The sequence below is a fragment of the Rhinoraja longicauda genome, chromosome 8 (assembly GCF_053455715.1).
Source record: "Rhinoraja longicauda isolate Sanriku21f chromosome 8, sRhiLon1.1, whole genome shotgun sequence".
Classification (NCBI taxonomy): Eukaryota; Metazoa; Chordata; class Chondrichthyes; order Rajiformes; family Arhynchobatidae; genus Rhinoraja; species Rhinoraja longicauda.
In genome coordinates, this window is record NC_135960.1 from 61,540,069 (window position 1) to 61,562,212 (window position 22,144).

At 42.3% G+C, this 22,144-nt stretch overlaps 1 protein-coding gene across 3 annotated transcripts in view; it reads left to right on the top strand.

The window, feature by feature from the left end:
* Positions 1-22,144, top strand: part of LOC144596321 (NGFI-A-binding protein 1-like) — a 51,895-nt gene that overhangs the window by 4,057 nt on the left and 25,694 nt on the right. For 2 of the 3 annotated variants that reach the window (XM_078404568.1, XM_078404569.1), the window contains exons 2-4: positions 7,808-8,641; positions 13,589-13,722; positions 13,820-13,871. In XM_078404568.1, coding sequence (XP_078260694.1) covers positions 7,823-8,641; positions 13,589-13,722; positions 13,820-13,871 — 1,005 coding nt within the window. In that variant the 5' untranslated portion in view covers positions 7,808-7,822. Of the gene's footprint in view, positions 1-6,948; positions 7,010-7,807; positions 8,642-13,588; positions 13,723-13,819; positions 13,872-22,144 lie in introns of those variants that run through there. The other variant, XM_078404570.1, reaches the window with a different exon arrangement.

Sequence of the window (22,144 nt, forward strand, 5' to 3'; positions counted from 1 at the left end):
TAGGATATATGTACCATGGAGGGAATGCCGTGAAGTTAATCAAACTGATTCCTGGGATGGTGGGAATAATATAAGATAAGATCAGAAAAAGTGAGATGTAATTGAAAGGTACAATCTAATGTGATTGTACAAGTTGCATGCAGGATGGATAGGTCCCTGGCTGGGGTATGTGGAATCCGCAGTCACAGTTAGGATCTTGGAACTATATTAATATATTTGAGACTAAAATGAGAAGAAGTGTCTTCATTCACAGGGTTGTGAACTTGTGGAATTCTGCACTTCAGAAGGCTGTGGAAGCCAATTTGCGCAATATATATTTACAGAGAGATTTGTGGACACAGAAGCTATCCAGGTGTATGGAGTGAAAGTGTAGACACGTATAAAAATAGGAGGGTAGTCAGAATTGTACTGAATGGCAGAGGAGGCTGAGAGAGGCTAACTCCTCGTACTTTTCTGTATTTACATATTCTGGAGCTACAGTTTAATATTGAATAGTATGCAAATTTTAATTGCGACATAAATATTCTGCCAGCTACTTTGAGCCATCATCTTGTGCACCTCCTGAGCTTATAGATGCAGTAATTAAACTAGGAGTTGGCACAGTTTCCACTGTGTTTCTCGATGTCACAGGTTTGCATTGGTGAAAAAGGAACATAGTGGAAAGAAACATCCAGTTTTAAAAAAAAATTGTAACTGTATGAAGTCATGTGCACGCACTACTCTATATTTTGTCAGCTTTTTGCACCAACTTTTCAAATTCTATGTAGATATTTGGATTTGCAGAAATGTTTTAATTTTTCAGACTGTAAGTATACCCTCTCACCATTAGTGGTGCTCTGGAGCATCTGTACTGTAAGTATACCCTCTCACCTCTGGAGCATCTGTCTGTAGTTTCCCTAACCCACCACAATTAAACGTCCCTCCCTCCCGCCCGCCCACACCCCATCTCCATCTTCTTTGGACTTTAGAGCTTTTTGTGGTCGAGCATTACTTTCAAAACTTGCCTTTTATTTAACTATAAACAATTAAGGCTGAATGGGTTTTTAAAAAATTGTGATTAATATCTCAACAAAATTGCTGAATATGATAATCTTATTAGCCTTCATTGCAAAAATAAAGTGATACAATTATTGCATCTGTATGACTCTAGCTGGCTTTTAGCTCAATTGTTATAGCATAGAATTAATGTGCACATTTTAAAAAGTTGTTTATCATGAAAGCCTAATTTGACAGTCCTTACAAGTTAATGTCTTTCTAACCAATCAAATGTCAAAATGTTTTAAAGAGCAAACTTCTCATTTTTTGCTTGTTTATTTTACTTTATTTTATGATGCCTTTGTTCACCTTCTGTCCTCGTGGATTTGTGATCATGTGAACCTCGAATACATGTTTTATTTGCTTGGCAACCCTATTTATTCCATTCCTAGTAACATAGAAAATAGATGCAGGAGTAGGCCATTCGGCCCTTTGAGCCAGCACCGCCATTCAATATGATCATGGCTGATCATCCAAAATCAGTACCCCGTTCCTGCTTTCTCCCCATATCCCTTGATTCCATTAGCCCTAAGAGCTATATCTAACTCTCTCTTGAATGCATCCAGTGAATTGGCCTCCGCTGCCTTCTGTGGTAGAGAATTCCACTGATTCACAACTCCCTAGGTGAAAGAGTGTTTCCTCATCTCAGTCCGAAATGGCCCACCCCTTATTCTTAATTTCCTCTTCCCTAGTTCCTCCTCATTTTCCATATCTAACTTTGTCGCATCCAACCTCCTTAATCCACGTGCCCATTCAATCTGGCCTGGCACTTTTCCCTTAGTCCTTAATCAGGCATAAGATCCTCCCGAGGCCGGCAGTCCCGTTTCAAATGGACGACCTTATTTGTGGTACGACTGATAATCTCTACAGACTGTTCATGATCCTTCCTCGCATGTCCAAACACTAAAGGTTATGTAGCCATGACACAATGGCACCAAGGATGTGCACCAAATGATATGTTGCTATTTGAACCAGAATCATTTTACATTTGAAAACAAGCATGAAAGCTAATGAGTTCTGAATATATATATATATATTTCAGGAAATTATGGAAGTGTTTTTTAAACATTAAAAAAAAAATATATATATATATATTTATTTATTTTTTAATGTTTAAAAAACACATATATATATATATATATATATATATGTATTTATTAATGTTTAAAAAACACTTCCAAAATTTCCTGAAATATATATATATTCAGAACTCATTAGCTTTCATGCTTGTTTTCAAATGTAAAATGAATGTTTATAACGCATTAATTTCAGGAAATTATGGAAGTGTTTTTTAAACATTCAAAAAATATATATATATATTATTGTTTAAAAAACACATTAATTACACATAAAACACATTAAACACATTTATGAAATTATGGAAGTGTTTTTTAAACATTAAAATATATATATATATATATATATTAACGTTTAAAAAACACTTCCATAATTTCCTGAAATTAATGCGTTATAAACATTCATCACCAGTAAAACTAAAGCAGTAATAATTGGGAATTAGTCACATTAATCAACAGCCTTGTAAATCTCAAAAATAGCAGGCAACTGAATGATGTTTGAAAACAAATTTAGAAAATTGGATTTTACCTTTGGGGGAAAATATTTCCACGATTTCTCTGAGCTTATAAATATTGGCAATTAATTGACAACCACAAATCACGTGTAATCTAAAAATAACATAAAACTATGATTTTAAAATCTGTTTTTGCATTTACGTAGAGTCTATTTTAAAAACTCTTATGCCAGATGTTATTACTTAGCCATACAGAATTCATTGGTGCCTGTTACTTTTCTCTCCTTTTGATCTCTGGCCTTTGTTCACCTTCTTGCCAATCAACTCCCCCCCAACACCCACCATCTGTATCCATTTGCCAGGCTTTCTCCCTCTCTCCCAACTAAAATCCGTCTGGAGAAGGGTCCCAACCTGAAATGTCAACAATCTATATCCTCCAGAGATGTTGCCTGACCCACTGACCTACTCCAGCACTGGTTTTTTTTGTAAACCACCATCTGCAGTTCCTTGCGTCCCATAGTCACTGTTATTCATGTTTAAATATACAGCAGTACCTTCAGTATCCAACAGTACATTCAGGATAACAATCTCTCCATGGGATTCATATGACTTGGTTATGTTTTTGTAAATTCACTTTAATGGTTTGATATTTGGGTGGTTAAATTGTTCTTAATTGGGGTTTTTTGCCAAACCCCCCTCCCCAACAGCATTGCCATGTTAACAAACTGGGCAACCCTATTCCAAAATATGCGGATGTTTTCTGATCTAACTATTGTGGAATTCCAACTCATGATCTCGCACAGGCTTTTAAAGCAGTCCAAATTTCCAATTATGAACTGTATGTTACAGGAATACTCAAGCCCTGTGCTACTTTGTACGTTCGTCATTCAAGGGCTGAGTCTCCTTAAGTAATTGATGGAATTTACTTATGGCTTTAGCCCCAATTGCAATCAACATATGTTTATATATTCACAGAATGTTTAGTTTAGTTTAGAGATATAGCATAGGAACGGGCCCTTCAGCCCACTGAGACCATCGGTCACCCGTTCACACTAGTTCTGTGTTATCTCACTTTTTCCTCCACTCTCTACACATTGGGGGCAGTTTACAGAGGCCAATTAACCTATAAATATGCATGTGTTCGGGTGTGGGAGGAAACCGGAGCACCCGGAGGAACCCACGCAGTCACAATGAGAACGCGTAAACTTTACAATCCCACACAGACAGCACCGAGGTCATGATCGAACCCGGGTCTCTGGCAATAGACATTAGGTGCAGGAGAAGGCCATTCGGCCCTTTGAGCCAGCACCGCCATTCAATGTGATCATGGCTGATCATTCTCAATCAGTACCCCGTTCCTGCCTTCTCCCCATACCCCCTGACTCCGCTATCCTTAAGAGCTCTATCTAGCTCTCTCTAATCGAACCCGGGTCTCTGGTGCTGTGAGGCGGCAGCTCTACCAGCTACACCACTGTTGTGCTTTTGACACTCTCTAGTCTATTACTTCTACAGCATTGTTTTTGCACTTTATTCACATGAAAGACCTTTAAATCTTTTTGCAGCTCACAAAAATACCCCTGATGTGGCTTTAAAACATACAGCTCAGGACATACCCCTTTGGCTCACGATGTCTGTGCTGAACATGATGCCTACTAAAACTAACCCTTCTGCCTGCACATACTGTATTTCCCTCCATTCCCAGCATGGACGATTACTGAGCGCAACATGTCTACTGAACCTGATGTTTGTTACGATCAGAGTCGAGAATGGGAAGGGCTTTAAAATAATGATGAAGGAAGCTGGGTATAACCTGTTGAACTATAGCCTACTGATGCCAAGACCTAAGGCAAGCTAAGAGGAAGAAATAGGGAGAAGAAATGGCTGCAAACTAAAGTTGTGAGCTCCATTGGTTCTTGACTCAAACAAAAACTCTAATGTGACACAAAATAGTATATTTGGGTGTGCTTCAACGTAGTATATTTGGCAGTACTCCGATTGTATCTTTTCCCACAGTTACCGTCATTGTTAATTAACATTTATTACCCTTTCCTGGCATTGACTGATGTTATGCAATGAATAACGCTAATAGGAAAGGACTTGTGTGGCTGATCTGTGAACATAGATGGGGGGACTTGTAGATAGTAGGTACTCTTTTGTTGTCACATAGGTAAAGATATCAAAGATCAGTCTGAAGAAGGGTCTTGACCCGAAACATCACCCATTCCTTCTCTCCTGAGACGCTGCCTGGCCCGCTGAGTTACTCCAGCATTTTGTGTCTACCTTCTATTTGAACCAGCATCTGCAGTCATTTTCCTACACAACCTAAAGATTATGCTCTAATATTTTTTAAAGTACCAAAAATGCAACAGGTGCATTCAACTAAAGCGTTAATTCCTAAACATTGTCTGATTTTTACAAGAGGCCCCATAGATTTCACGATGCTCATTTAGTGATGGGCACTGACATCCTTGCCAGACGCAGGTATCTTTTTTGCTCGGCTATAACTTTCTACAGTAACTTGGGTTTAGAATTGGTAGATCAGACAATTATTGGCCCACATTTTTTCAATCATTTGATCAGAAAATGGAACAGAACAATGGAAGGCCATTTGGCCCATCACTGGTTAAAGCAGTTTTACTTATCCCACATTTTCTGCCTCTTTTTTAATCTGGTTAATGTTTAAAGACTATTTACCATCCCATCAGGCATTACTCCAAATCATAATCAATTGTTGCACAAAGGGAAGATTTTGCTTGTGCTGCTTCTATTCTTTTGCCAATCAACTCAAAGATGAGATACCTGCACTTTTTAATATCTTTTGTCATCACTAGACCCAGGATGTTTAGGCGCTAAAAGTCTCTGAAATAGGCAGGCAAATAGGCATAATAAAATTACAAAAAAGGCACGAAAAAGGCATTTATTGACAAAAAAAGGCATAAAAGGCATGTATTTCCACCACCAAAATATGGTTAAAAATATTAATATAAAGGTATACGACATTAAATGACCAAAGTTGCCTGGTTGTGCATAATTACCAGCATTTTTTTCAAATGATCTGGTGTTAAACTATGCCGTCTGCCAGACAGAATATGCTTCAGTTCTGAAAAACTTCTTTCAACCCCAGCTGAGGTCACTGGTGCCTATCCGAAACAAGCTGCAGACTCTATATTCATGTCGATGTACTCCTTTGATTGTTGACCTGCCTCCAGTGTACCGATGACCACATTGGGAACATATCTCCCCACAGCATAGGTTGTCTCATCTATTGAGATCCATATTTTTGTTGCATGCAACTTCATCTCTAATTTTCTGCACAACAATGTTGAAGTTGCTGTCAACATAATTTTTCCGTAATGATGACTCGCTCAGTATATGTTCCTCTGTGTGCTTCTCTAAAAAACCTCTGAGAGATTTGTTTTCCAATTTCCACAGTGGAATTCCATGCCTTGTACAGATCACTCGAAAACTCAGATTTGCGACTGGGGCCAGCAGTAAATGTAGTGAGGAGACAAGCTTGCGTATTTCCCACCTTCAGTTTCTCTGCCGCTGACTTGTGTTTAGCTGTCTGTACATGCTGGGAGACGAAATATTTCTTATCGTGATTTGCTGCTTTCTCACATGCTTTGCAAAACAGCGCATAGTTGTCTGCAGAGAATATATCACTCCCGTACACTCACCAAATCGTTCAGTTTTTTACAAGGCATCCTGGGATGGCAGGACTTTCATATGAAGAAAGACTGGATAGACTCGGTTTGTACTCGCTGGAATTTAGAAGATTGAGGGGGGATCTTATAGAAACTTACAAAATTCTTAAGGTGTTGGACAGGCTAGATGCAGGAAGATTGTTCCCGATGTTGGGGAAGTCCAGAACAAGGGGTCACAGTTTAAGGATAAGGGGGAAGTCTTTTAGGACTGAGATAAGAAAGTTTTTTTTCACACAGAGAGTGGTGAATCTGTGGAATTCTCTGCCACAGAAGGTAGTTGAGGCCAGTTCATTGGCTATATTTAAGAGGGAGTTAGATGTGGCCCTTGTGGCTAAAGGGATCAGGGGGTATGGAGAGGAGGCAGTTACGGGATACTGAGTTGGATGATCAGCCATGATCATATTGAATGGCGGTACAGGCTCGAAGGGCCGAATGGCCTACTCCTGCACCTATTTTCTATGTTTCTATGTTGACTTGACTTTAGGCATTTTGATGCTTGCAAGGGTAGATCCTACAGGAGCGGGGATGCAGACCTCTACAGGCAGGCCACGTACAAGCTGAGAAGAGGAATCAGAGCTGCCATGGAAAGGTACTCTGAGAAGTTGAGGAGCAAGTTTTCAACTAATGACCCTTCTTCAGTTTGGAAGGGCTTGCAAGAAATCACCAGCTACAAGAGGACCCCCCCCCCCTCCTTGGACAATCGTCAACTGACCAATGACCTGAACGAGTTCTACTGCAGGTTCGATAAACAGAAACTTAACTCTGGTACCCCCTCCCAAACAACACTTCACACCTACTCACAGCCTGACTCCAGCCTGAAAAGACTGAACCTTTCCCCACCCACCCCTCTGCAATCACCACTTAACACCCACTCACAGCCTGACTGCAAAAGACTGGGGCCTCGTCCACTACCCACTAATGAACGACCAACGGTGGTGCCCCCGGTTTCGCCCCAGTCATTCAAATTTTCTTGTAAGTTTACGTTAACACGGCAAAAAAGTCTGATTTAGGCACTCGATCGTGAAAAGGGCATTATCTTGCTGAAATCATCATAAAAAGGCACTTATGGCATTTATGACAAAATCCTGGCTCTAGTCATCACCTATCTGAGCAGGTCTTGCACTGAACAACAGATACATTTTTAGTGATCCCTGGTTTGCAGTGCCAAAGTATTAAATTAAGATTTTCATTGGAAAGATACCACTTTGCAAATTAACTGAAGCATGTAAATAATTTGTTCTGTCTTAGATGAAAACAATATTTAAGTACCAAATATAAATGCAAATAACACTTAGTGGTAAGTGTATTGTGAGATAACCCATAACTTGCTTTGCATTGCATAAAACAGTGTGAGGTTATCAGGCTCTGAATTTCGGAGAACGCCTATGCTCCAAACAAGTGGAGCCTGTCTCATACCACCCACACACTGCAGAGGTGGAGTGTGGTATGAGCGTAGTCAGAACTCTTCGTGTAAAGAGCCAGAGTCTGACATTTACTCTGCAGCTGGTTTTTTATTTTCGTCTTTTTGTTAAACCAGGTGCTGCAGTTGGCCATGGCAACTTCACTACCAAGGACGCTTGGTGAATTGCAACTCTATCGTATTCTTCAGCGAGCCAACCTTTTGTCTTATTACGACGCTTTCATACAGCAAGGTGGAGACGATGTGCAGCAGCTCTGTGAAGCAGGGGAGGAGGAATTCCTGGAGATCATGGCCTTGGTTGGCATGGCCAGCAAACCCCTGCACGTTCGGAGGTTGCAAAAAGCTCTGCGAGACTGGGTGACAAATCCCTCCGTCTTTAACCAACCACTGAACTCTCTTCCAGTCAGTAGCATCCCACTGTTCAAGATATCAGAGGGCTCCGCTGCCTATTCTGGTTCAAATGCCGGCAGCAACGAACGAAACAATAACCTTCGTGATCCTCCTGTGAAGTTTTCAAAGTGCTTGGCTGCCCTGTGTGGACAGGGAGTGGGGTCAACCAAGCCTGGGCTGGCAGGGAGCTCGCCACTGCAGATGCCCCATGAGCCACGCTTCTGGCAAGGACAGTCCACAACTGAGAGTGAACATAGTCTTTCCCCGGCTGATCCCTCGTCCCCATCCTCGCCAAGAGAGAATGGGGAGACTCTCGACGCTGCTGCCATTGTTGCCATCGCCGAAACTGTCGAACGGTTGATTCAAGGCATTCCAAAGACGGACAAGAATGAAGTGAAGGAGTTTTTAAGAACCAATAAGAAGTTAGCAAAGATGATCAGTCACATCTTCGACATGAACGATGGCGACCCCCACAAAGAAGAAGAAATACGAAAATACAGTGCGATTTATGGACGATTTGACTCCAAAAGGAAAGACGGCAAGCAGCTTACACTTCATGAGGTACAGAATTTTCCTTACTGTCTTGAACTCCATTTTGTCTCATTTATAACAATATTACATTTTGCAGTAGAAATGTTGAAGCCCAAGATTTCTTTAATATTAATGTTGCCACAGCCACCGAGCCCTGCACGAAGTGGTGTATATGCAAATGTGCAGAATTTCAGCACCCGCCCTAGTTGAGAAATGACAGGCCTCTGTGCATATGTTCATGGTGGGTGTGAGTGTCGTCTGCCTTGGGTACGCGGATCATTTGCAGGAATGTGCAAAGCCTGGAGTTTTAATCGTTAATGTCACAGACTGGTTTTCCAATAAAAGTTAGGCTGAAGCAGGGACAAAAACAATTAGATCATGTTATAAAAGATCAAGTGACTTATTAGACACTCCACAAGAAGGTTTTTCAAAAATGCTCACAAACGTTTATCATCTACCTGCAATGCATACAGCATAAAGTAATAGACTTTGGACAATTAAATGTAGCCCAGGTTGTCGGCAACTTGTTTTTATACATTCTCCCAGATCGTTTTTCCAAACTGTAAGGACACATTTTATATATTTTCCCTTGCCTTTCAATGTAACATTTCCCATATACATTACTGATATTAAAGCTGATTAGGTTTACTATGGTGTCATGTACCGAGGTACAGTGTAAAGCTTTGTTTTGTCTGTTATCCACACAGAAATGATATACCACATATAGATACAATGAGTTCAAATTCAAGCACAGTGGATAGAGACATGGGGCAGATACAGAGTGCAGAATATAGTTGATAGCTTGATGCAGGCAATGGATTATCTCAAACCTCACCGCCTGATGGGACCAGAGAGGTCTTTTCATAACCAACGAGATTCACTGATTGAGAAAGGAATAGGGGAACAATAGAGAATAGTGGGCAGCACGGTGGCGCAGCGGTAGAGTTGCTGTCTTACCGCATTTGCAGTGCCAGAGACCCAGGTTCGATCCTGACTACGGGTGCTGTCTGTATGGAGTTTGTACGTTCTCCCCGTGACCGCGTGGACTTTCTCAGAGATCTTCGGTTTCCTCCCACACCCCAAAGACGTACAGGTTTGTAGGTTAATTGGCTTGGTTTAAATGTAAGTTGTCCCAAGTGTGTGTAGCATAGTGTTCCTGTGCGGGGATCGCTAATCGGTGTGGACTCGGTGGGCCGATGGTCCTGTTTCCGTGCTGTATCTACAAACTAAACTAAACTAAAAAGAAAGAATTATGATGAATGTGAATAAGATCGGGTACAGGAAAGAAGATGATTTGATTGAAAAAGCTGCCAAAGAAAAATAAAAGATCATAAATAACCCTCTCTCGACCCGAAACGTCACCCATTCCTTCTCTCCAGAGATGCTGCCTGTCCTGCAGAATTACTCCAGCTTTTTGTGTCTATCTTTGGTTTAAACCAGCATCTGCAGTTCCTTCCTCCACAGTTTAAGTTGCCTGCCCACGTTTTGAGAAGAGAGAGACTAGTATTCCAACACTCTAAAGCACCTTTGGTGTGAGTGGGAATGTCCATTCTGACAGAGTTGTGTGGCTAATTGGTAATTAATGCTAAAATGCAGCAATTTCATGGAATTCATACAGGGTAAGGTATTATTTATGCATTTGACTTTCCATGCACCTTTTGTTAAGGATTTATACATTATTAAAAGTGAATTGCATTAAGATCACTGTAATTGTAGTGGAAAATATCTAGGCTATTAACTTAATGTTTTGTTATACTGTAAATGATTTTGGCATAATGTTAACAACTAAAATTAAAATGTATTAATACTTGTATTTTACATATAAAATTTGTGTCCACTACGTTTTTATTTTCTTTCTCTCAACTGCATTATATTTTTAAAAACTTGTATAACCTTTGTGTGTTTTGTTGCTTTTAATTGGTTTGACTGTAAGGCAAGTCAAATTCCTCGTATGTTGCAAAACACACTTGGTTAATAAAGTATGATTATGATTACTCATCACCCAACACATCATGCTCTGACATTTTCACCAGTTTCAATGTGGTCGCACCAGTGGCCAGATCTTCTCCTCCCTGCCCCTTTCTGCGACCCGCAGGGACCACTCTCTTCACATTTCACTCGTTTGCTCATCCCTTCCCTTCTCCAGTCACTTTTCCCTGCCACCACAGGAGGTGTAACACCTGTCCCGATACCTCCTCACTTACCTACATTCAGGGACCTCAACAGCCCTGCTAGAAGAGACGGAGGTTTTACATCCACTGCCTCCAATAGTGTTTTCTTGCATTCGGTGCCCATAATGTGGCCCCCTGTACATCGGTGAGACCAAGCATGGACGAGCCGACCACGCAGGCTCGGCGATCGCTTCACTCAACACCTGCGCTCGGTCCGCGTTAACCAATCTGATCTCCCGGTGGCTGAGCACTTCAACTCCCCCTCCCATTCCCAGTCTGACCTTTCTGTCATGGGCCTCCTCCAGTGCCATAGTGAGGCCCAACAGAAATTGGAGGAACAGCATCTCATATTTCGCCTGGGCAGCTTGCAGCCCAGTGGTATGAACATTGACTTCTCCAATTTTAGATAGTTCCTCTGTCCCTCTCTTCCCCTCCCCCTTCCCAGATCTCCCACTGTCTTCCTGTCTCCACCTATATCCTTCCTTTGTCCCGCCCCCCTGACATCAGTCTGAAGAAGGATCTCGACCCGAAACGTCACCCATTCCTTCTCTCCCGAGATGCTGCCTGACCTGCTGAGTTACTCCAGCATTTTGTGAATAAATATCTTCGATTTGTACCAGCATCTGCAGTTATTTTCTTTCACTTTGTCAAACATATGTGCTCTATCTGCCAGGGTCAGCTGGAGCTCCTGGTTGCAACCCACTTCAATTTCCATTCCCATTCCCAGACCAACCTGCAGTAAAATGCAAAGTGCTGGAGTAACTCAGCAGGTCAGGCAGCATCTCTGAAGGACAAGACACAAGGAAGTGCAGATGCTGGAGTCTTGAGTAAAACAAGACACAAGGACCTTGTGTCACCCTACCGACCTTTCTGTCCTTGCCACCCGCAAACTGGAAAAGCAGCTCCTCATATTCTTCCTTGGTATCCTACAACAGAACGACATGAATGTTGAATTATCCAATTTCATGGAACCCACCCCCTTCTCTCTCCTTCCGATCTATCCAGGCGTACATTTCTCTCCCCTCCCTCTGCCACCATCCCCCAGTTCCTTTCTGCTCATCCACCACATTCTGCTCATCACCCACCCCTAATCCCTCCATGCCCTCCTTAACTCCCTCTCCTTTGTTCCCATCTACTCGTATCTCTCCCACAGCTTCCCCATTTCACTCTTAACCTTCGCTTCTTATCAGATTCCACCATCTGTGATCCTTTGGCTTCTCTACTTATCACCTCCAGCCTGGGCTTCTATCTTCACCTTTCTCTTGGTCTACCTGACTCATTTGCCAATTGACCCTTTTTACCCGAATATGCCTATTATTTGTTAACTCTTGCCCCACCCTTCCCTTTCCTGCTTTCAATCATAGAAACAGAGAAAATAGATGCAGGAGTAGGCCATTCGGTCCTTCGAACCAGTACCTCCATTCAATGTGATCATGGCTGATCATCCAGAATCAGTACCCCGTTCCTGCATTCCCCCCATATCCCTTGATTCCGTTAGCCCTAAGAGCTATATCTAACTTTCTATCAGCCATCTCCCCTTTATCCTACCTCCCAACCCGAAACATCGTCTACCCATTTCAATAGACAATAGACAATAGGTGCAGGAGGAGGCCATTCGGCCCTTCGAGCCAGCACCGCCATTCAATGTGATCATGGCTGATCATTCTCAATCAGTACCCCGTTCCTGCTTTCTCCCCATACCCCCTGACTCCGCTGTCCTTAAGAGCTCTATCTAGCTCTCTCTCGAATGTATTCAGAGAATTGGCCTCCACTGCCCTCTGAGGCAGAGAATTCCACAGATATTCCACACTTCATAGAGACTGCCGGACTTGCTTGTTTCTCCAGCAGATTTTTTTTCTCTTTATATAAAACTGGTTTATTTGGGGAGCTCCATATATCATAGCAAAAGACTCTTGGAAATATAAAGGCACAACTAATTTGTTTGTTGCCACTGGAATATTCTTCAACTCCAGCTTCAGAAGAATAATTTATACTGCACCAAAAAGTAATATTAAGCAAGTATTTTGGAAAACAGCCTGTTGTTCCATCTAACCTTGGCAAGAGATGTGAACTTGCAGTATAAAAGTGTGTACTCATAAATTTAGTTTAAATGTAGTTTAATGGGTGTCAGGGCTTATGGGGAGAAAGCAGGGGGAAGGGGATAGGTGGGAGAGATAGATCAGCCATGATTGGTGGAGTAGACTTGATGGGCCGAGTGGCCTAATCCTACTCCTATCACTTATGAATTTATGGTATTGCATTGTTTTAATTCAGTTATGGAAAATATGAATTTATCTTTCATTACTTTGTTGAAAAGCTTTCATTTTTTTTGGCAATTTTATCCCCTACCTTCTGTAAGAAATGTATAATATCTGATTTAATCATAAGGAATATCGTTGAGGATTCATTATTTTACAACCATCCAACAAATGTCAATAGACAGCAGCTGAAGCAGACCTGAAACATTACCCATTCCTTCTATCCAGAGGTGCTGCCTGTCCCACTGAATTACTCCAGCATTTTGTGTCGATCTTCAGTCAGGCAACAAACTTTGTTTCTTCTCCCACCCTAACCTTTGTTGACTTGTGAATCAAGTTCTTGATTATGATCTTTCACACCCCATCCTGTTTCTCAGAAGCACTTCAAACTGATAGTGCAGTTAACATTAAAGTAGCCACAGCGGCAGCTAAGATTAGCTGACTCATACAAAGACCCGAGTCTTTCTACTGATGGCTCACCCGCTCTCATTTCAGCCAACTAGGCCGTCAAAGTAACGTTACAACTCATAATTTATTGTTTTCTGCAGCTGACTGTAAACGAAGCTGCCGCTCAACTCTGTACGAAGGATATGGCTTTGCTCACTCGACGAGATGAACTATTTACATTAGCCCGTCAGGTGTCCCGAGAAGTAACCTACAAATACACTTACAAAACCTCCAGGTGAGAGCCTTCATTATAAACTGAATTTATGTTTTCCTGACTGTTTATATTTTGCATTGTCAGATTATTAATGTTACTCACGTTCACTTAACTGCAGGTCGCGATGTGCAGAGCACGAGGAATTATCTCCCAAACGTATAAAGACCGAGGTAACATATGATTTTATATTTTAGGGGTTGCCTTACAGTTCATTCTGTTCATGTGTGCATGCGGTATGTAATGTAGTGCACAGTGTAGGTTCTAATAGTTTTTTGAAGGTGCATTCCAGTAGTATTTTGCAAAAAGTCAGGAAGTTACATGTTGGTAAAATATACACTCTGATTTCGAAGTGGAGAGAATGTGGTAAAACACAGAAAAAGGGAAAGGAATATTAGCAAATTTGCAGATGATACTAAACTGGGGGGTAGTGTGAATTGTGAGGAAGATGCAATAAGGCTGCAGGGTGACTTGGACAGGTTGTGTGAGTGGGCGGATACATGGCAGATGCAGTTTAATGTAGATAAGTGTGAGGTTATTCACTTTGGAAGTAAGAATAGAAAGGCAGATTATTATCTGAATGGTGTCAAGTTAGGAAGAGGGGATGTTCAACGAGATCTGGGTGTCCTAGTGCATCAGTCACTGAAAGGAAGCATGCAGGTACAGCAGGCAGTGAAGAAAGCCAATGGAATGTTGGCCTTCATAACAAGAGGAATTGAGTATAGGAGCAAAGAGGTCCTTCTACAGTTGTACCGGGCCCTGGTGAGACCGCACCTGGAGTACTGTGTGCAGTTTTGGTCTCCAAATTTGAGGAAGGATATTCTTGCTATTGAGGGCGTGCAGCGTAGGTTCACTAGGTTAATTCCCGGAATGGCGGGACTGTCGTATGTTGAAAGGCTGGCGCAATTAGGCTTGTATACACTGGAATTTAGAAGGATGAGGGGGGATCTTATTGAAACATATAAGATAATTAGGGGATTGGACACATTAGAGGCAGGAAACATGTTCCCAATGTTGGGGGAGTCCAGAACAAGGGGCCACAGTTTAAGAATAAGGGGTAGGCCATTTAGAACGGAGATGAGGAAGAACTTTTTCAGTCAGAGAGTGGTGAAGGTGTGGAATTCTCTGCCTCAGAAGGCAGTGGAGGCCAGTTCGTTGGATGCTTTCAAGAGAGAGCTGGATAGAGCTCTTAAGGATAGCGGAGTGAGGGGGTATGGGGAGAAGGCAGGAAAGGGGTACTGATTGAGAGTGATCAGCCATGATCGCATTGAATGGCGGTGCTGGCTCGAGGGGCTGAATGGCCTACTACTGCACCTATTGTCTATTGTCTAAAAAAAGAAATAGTTTGCCACAATGCAAAATAAGGCCATGCATGGGTGGAATTTGTCCTTCTGAATAAGTGAGATTCAATTCTTTGAAATTATAGTCCTTTTACCCATGAGATTGGTTGTATTTTCAGAGTGCACACATGCAGAATCTGCACCTCAGTACACATTGAGACTTATGTTTCGGACTCACTCATAGAACAGGGTGTGGCACAAATTAAGAAAATCAGAAATCCTACAGAGTATACTAACTGGGACAAAGGTTACACATGCAGTTGAAATGACACAGCCTGGAATGTTTTAAAGAATTAAAACGCACCACATGTAATTTTCATAGGATCTTTTTTATTTAATTGTACAGAACCCATAAGGGAGCATTAGTTATTTTATATGTAGGAATGAACTGCAGATGGTGGTTCAAACCTAAGATAGACACACCATGGACAAGCAGCATCTCTGGAGAGGAATGGGTAATGTTTCAGGTTGACAATAGACAATAGATGGAGGAGGAGGCCATTCGGCCCTTCGAGCCAGCACCACCATTCTATGTGATCATGGCTGATCATTCTCAATCAGTACCCCGTTCCTGCCTTCTCCCCATACCCCTTGACTCCGCTATCCTTAAGAGCTTTATCTAGTTCTCTCTTGAATGCATTCGGAGAATTGGCCTCCACTGCCTTCTGAGGTAGAGAATTCCACAGATTCACAACTCTCTGACTGAAAAAGTTTTTCCTCATCTCAGTTCTAAATGGCCTACCCCTTATTCTTAAACTGTGGACCCTTGTTCTGGACTCCCCCAACATTGGGAACGTGTTTCCTGCCTCTAACGTGTCCAACCCCTTAATAATCTTATACATTTCGATAAGATCTCCTCTCATCCTTCTAAATTCCAGTGTATACAAGCCTAGTCGCTCCAGTCTTTCAGCATATGACAGCTTCTTCAGACATATGAGGGTGTCAATGTTGTGTGCAATTAATTACATTTATGTCCAAATATTATAACTAGGATGAGATTCTCATACATCAAATCATTGTGTTTAACACTATATTCTCCGCAAAAAAAAATCTCAATTTTCAGCATGTATGAAAACAACATTAAACACTTAAGAGTGTCGGAAAGAACTGCGGATGCTGGTTTAAATCAAGGTAGACACAAAATGCTAGAGTATCTCAGCGGGACAGGCAGCATCTCTGCAGAGGAGGAATGGGTGATATTTCGGCTCGAGACCCTTCTTCAGACATTCTGAACGAACAAGATTTAGATGGAATATTTTTAATGCTTCTGATTGCTTCAGATAACTGTCTTAGACATCAGCAGTGCTTGCATTTGTTTAACTTGAAGGAAATTCAGCCCAATAGGGGGTAACCAAAAAGTTTAAAAATGTGGAAAGGTTTTACATAGCTGGTAGTGGAGGAGTAGGGGGAGCTGGGGAGTTGCTGCCAGATTCATCAGACAGATTGAAATATAGAAGCTGTGGGAGATGATTTTGTTTTTATGTATTTGTACAAGTACCTGAAAGGCAACGACAGAAATGGTCTAAAGTTAATTTCTAAGGCATCTGCTATTTAATAATTCAGTAGGATTTAGACAATAGACAATAGGTGCAGGAGGAGGCCATTCGGCCCTTCGAGCCAGCACCGCCATTCAATGTGATCTGTCTGATCATTCTCAATCAGTACCCCGTTCCTGCCTTCTCCCCATACCTCCTGACTCCGCTATCCTTAAGAGCACTATCTAGCTCTCTCTTGAATGCATTCAGAGAATTGGCCTCCACTGCCTTCTGAGGCAGAGAATTCCACAGATTCACAACTCTCTGACTGAAAACGTTTTTCCTCATCTCAGTTCTAAATGGCCTACCCCTTATTCTTAAACTGTGGCCCCTTGTTCTGGACTCCCCCAACATTGGGAACATGTTTCCTGCCTCTAACGTGTCCAACCCCTTAATAATCGTATACGTTTCGAGACTTCTGGACTTCTTCTGTCTCACGGACTTGAATAAAACCTGTGGATTCTAACCAATAAAACCTATGGATTCTAACCAGCATCTATGGATAGAAGGAATGGGTGATGTTTCTGTCAGTCTGAAAAAGGGTCTCAACCCGAATAGTCACCCATTCCTTCTCTCCAGAGATGCTGAGTTACTCCAGCATTTTGTGTCTATCTTCGGGGTAAATCAGCACCTGTAGTTGCTTCCTACACATCCATTTTACCCTGCAAAGACTCATGGGCACACGGCGGAAGAGATATTCTGTTCTTCTCTCAACCCAGTTAAACACGTCATTGCCTATTTGATGTAGAATCGAAAATGCCAACGTGACAGCAGCAAATATCCGAGTCATGTTTGAAATGATTTATTTCTGCTTCCCTGAAGGTAGAGCCTCGCAGTTTGGAATCTGTCACAACCAGCAGTCAAAGTTTTACTCTGGACAGTGGCTCCCGTCTAATTTTACCCTCTTGATATTCTCACGATTCACTGTAAAATTTGTGGAATGCTGGAAAGGCTCCTTAATAACGTGCTTGTTATGGGTTTAACAAAAAACAGCCCGACTTACGTGAGTCTGCAGTTTTCACTTGTATTGCTCCTGGCAATTGATGGCTGGTCTGTTCAGAGGGATGCTTTCCAGAACCAAACACACACTGGGCAAGGTTCCATTTATGCTATGAATGTACTGTAAGTATCCGGCTCATAGTAAATCTTCACAGCCAAGCTTTCCTTTACTATTAGATACACTGTAGTGATCCATCACTGTTTTTATTTCTGTTAAATACAGTTTAGACTGGGGACTGAATATACAAAGCAACCTCGTTTTATTTTGCTATTCTTATGCAACCTGTCTTGTTAAGGAATGATGTTAAGAGTCGATCTTCCTCATCACCTTCCTTGTGTTTGCAATCCAAACACGTGCGTGTCTAAATGTTTTCAATCCATAAATAGATTTTTTTCTGGCCGACGTCAGAGTAATGATTTTCATTGCCTTAGCTTTCAATTGCCAACAAAATAAACTGCGAGGCTCTACCTTCAGGAAAGCTGAAATAAATCATTTTAAACATGGCTGGGATATTTGCTGCTGTCATGTTGGCATTTTGGGTTCTACATCAAATAGGCAATGACGTGTTTAACTGGGTTGAGAGAAGAACAGAATATCTCTTCCGTCGTGTGCCCGTGAGTCTTTGCCGGGTAAAAAGGATGTGTAGGAAGCAACTACAGGTGCTGATTTACCCCGAAGATAGACACAAAATGCTGGAGTAACTCAGCATCCCTGGAGAGAAGGAATGGGTGAATATTTGGGTTGAGACCCTTTTTCAGACTGACTGAAACGTCACCCATTCTATCCAGAGATGCTGCCAGTCCCGCTAATTACACGAGCATTTTGTGTCTAAAAAGGATGTGTTCATTTGAACTTGGCACTTCACCATTTCCACAAGCCTGTGGTATATTTTTATTTGAAAAGGGAGTTATATTTAAGCACACTTTGAGTACTGATTAGAGATCTGAGATTATGGAGACATTTCCCTTGGGGGACTGAATGGATGGTGCTGACATTTATAGAAGCATTACTCGCAGCAGATTTTAACTTCACCACCAATTTCCATCCTGCACTCAAATTTACGTGGACCATCTCCGACACCTCCCTCCCCTTTCTTGATCTCACAATCTCCATCACAAGAAATAGACTATTGACTGATGTCTATTACAAACCCACTGACTCCCACAACGATGAATGAATGAATGACTGAATAGGTTTATTGGCCAAGTATACATATACAAGGAATGTGCCTTGGTGCTCCGCTCACACATGACAACACAAACATACAGTTAACAATTAAGAATAAAGCATAAACACATCAAACCATCAAAACTATCTCACCTACATTTCTTCCCACCCTGCTTCCTGCAAAGACTCTATCCTCTGCTCCCAATTCTTCCATCTACGCCGCATCTGCGCCCAAGATGAGGTGTTCTGTACTAGAACATCTGAGATGTACTCATTTTATAGGGTACGGGGGTTCCCCTCTCCCATCATAGATGTGGCCCTCATTCGTGTCTCCTCGGTACCCCACAACTCTGCCCTTGCTCCCCCTCCCCCTAGTTGCAAGAGAGACAGATTCCCCCTAGTCCTTACCTTCCACCCCATCAGCCGTCGCATGCAACACATAATCCTCCGAAATTTCCGCCACCTCCAACGGGATCCCACCACTAGCCACATTTTCCCATCTCCACCCCTTTCTGCCTTCCGCAGAGACCGTTCCCTCTGCAACTCCCTGGTTAACTCATACCTTCCCACCTCAACCACCCCCTCCCCTGGTATCTTCCCCTGCAACTGCAGAAGATGCAACACCTGTCGCTATACCTCCTCCCTTGACTCTGTCCAGGGACCCCAACAGTCCTTTCAGGTTATTCAGAGGTTCATTTGCACCTCTTCCAACCTCATCTACTGTATCCGTTGTTCAAGAGGTGGATCCTGCCTGTCCCGCTGAGTTACTCCAGCTTTTTGTGTCTATCTTCAGTTTAAACCATGTTCTGCAGTTCCTTCTTACACTTGCGGATTTTATGAGTGGATTTGAACGGCTCTGGCCTTTTACCCAAGATGATTTTTTAAGAGTTCTTTAATCCCCAGCCAGAAAATTGGCTCATTGTGCAAAGTAAATTAGATTTCTGTGTCCTCTCAAATTTTCTCTGCAATTATTTATTACCAAATATGCCCACGTCCAATTTGGAGGTGATATGGGGAAAATTGATCTGCATTTAGAACAAGGGTTTACAAATGTGAATTTTAACAAGTGCAAGAAAATAACATTTAGCTTTTGTGGAACTTTGTTGTAAAACATTTCTTAGCTGAAAATTCACAGCCAATATCTATCAGTGCACGTATTTTTTTATGTGGAGACCCATATTGACAATCCAAATCTCTTCTGATGGCTCCCCGTGCTAATGCCATCGATAAAAGTCGTGAACTTCCTCAGTGGACCTTGTCATTTTTTGTTGTTTTGAATATTGTTACGATGTGCGGCATGGTGGCACAGCGGTAGAGCTACTGCCTTACAGAGTGGATGTGGAAAGGATGTTTCCATTGGTGAGAGAGTCTAGGACCAGAGGTCATAGCCTCAGAATTAAAGGGCGCTCTTTTAGAAAGGAGGCGAGGAGGAACTTCTTTAGTCAGAGGGTGGTTAATCTGTGGAACTCATTGCCACAGAGGGCTGTGGAAGCCAAGTCAGTAGATATTTTTAAGGCAGAGATAGACAGATTCTTGTTTCGGGTGGGTTTCAAGGCTTTTGGGGAGAAGGCAGGAAAATGGGATTAAGAGGCAGAGATCAGCCATGTTTAAATGGCGGAGTAGACTCGATGGGCCGAATGGCCTAATTCTACTCCTACAACCTGTGAACTTGTGAAATGCTGGCAGTCTGCAGACTGACCAGCATGAACTGATGACCTGTAGGGAGTGGCCATTGGGCTGATTGTAGTGCAGCACTGATCTCAGGGGTCTTCTTCACCTCTCGTAAAATCCCGTGGACTCTTTGTTATACTTTGTGGAGCTGCTTCTTTAAAATCAAAATGCATCCTGAGGAATGTTTAATGCCTTTCTCAATTGTGCTACATGTGTCTGTGGTTTCTCTTTAGCTGCTATGAACATTGGCAACCAGCCGACAAAAGCTTCAATCCTTTATTGAAGGCAGCAACTCTCACTCTGCCTGGGTTCAACAATCTAGCGAATCCCAAAATTTGATTCTAACCTATTATTAAAGATACCCTACACTATTAAAATAAAACGACATCAAATTGGCCCAGATTTTTGTGGTCAGTGCTGAATGAATGGTGTTTCGCAAATGTTTATGTGCGCAGCGGCCCACAGATCTTCCATGGGTTTTTAAGCTGCAACTTCATTACCAGAGTTCCTTCTCCGTCTGCTTCCCCATGCAGAGGATCAGAGGTGTATGAGTGAGCAAAGGTGGTCGGCACCGTGTCTTTTTAACCAATCCGTTAAAACCATCCACACACAGCCTAAACCTTGAGGTCGAGATCAGAATAACAATTTTTTTTTAAAAATCATGCACAGAATATGAAAGAATAGGCTTGTACTCGCTGGAATTTAGAAGATTGAGAGGGGATCTTATAGAAACTTACAAAATTCTTAAGGGGTTGGACAGGCTAGATGCAGGAAGATTGTTCCCGATGTTGGGGAAGTCTAGAACAAGGGGTCACAGTTTAAGGATAAGGGGGAAGTCTTTTAGGACCGAGATGAGAAAGTTTTTTTTCACACAGAGAGTGGTGAATCTGTGGAATTCTCTGCCACAGAAGGTAGTTGAGGCCAGTTCATTGGCTATATTTAAGAGGGAGTTAGATGTGGCCCTTGTGGCTAAAGGGATCAGGGGGTATGGAGAGAAGGCAGGTACGGGATACTGAGTTGGATGATCAGCCATGATCATATTGAATGGCGGTGCAGGCTCGAAGGGCCGCATGGCCTACTCCTGCACCTATTTTCTATGTTTCTATGAAATGCAAATGTGATTGTGAGAGGTAAAAGTCAAGGTGAAATAGGACACGCTATGTAGAATCTCTAATCATAATCAGAGATGTGGCACGGTGGTGCAGCGGTGGTCTCACGGCGCCAGGGACCCAGATTCAATTCTGGCCATGGGCGCTGTCTGTACAGAGTTTGCACGTTCTCCCTGTGACTGTTTTCTCTGAGTGCTCCCGTTTCCGCCCACATGCGGGGTTGTAGGTTAAATGGCCTCTGTAAATTGTCCCCAGTATGATGGTTAGAACTAGTGCATGGGTGATCATTGGTCAGCGCGGGCGGACTCAGTGGGTAGAAGGGCCCGTTTCCACGGTGAATCTCTAAACTAAACCAAAAATTGAGTTTGTCTAAAATGAGACTTCACATTTGTAACATTGAATGTTCTAGGCCAGTTGAGAGAGATTTGGCAGTAGTTGAGACTCACAATGTTATGGTCAAGTCAAATATATCCTTATTTAACCAGCATTTCTGACATATTTGGTGGGGAAGTAATGCAAGTTGGGTCAGATATGTTTGATCCTACCCACCACCCACACCTACCCCGTGCATTAGCTCAGTGACTCAGGGTTTTTGTAGTCGCACAGTTCCCAAAAACCTTAATG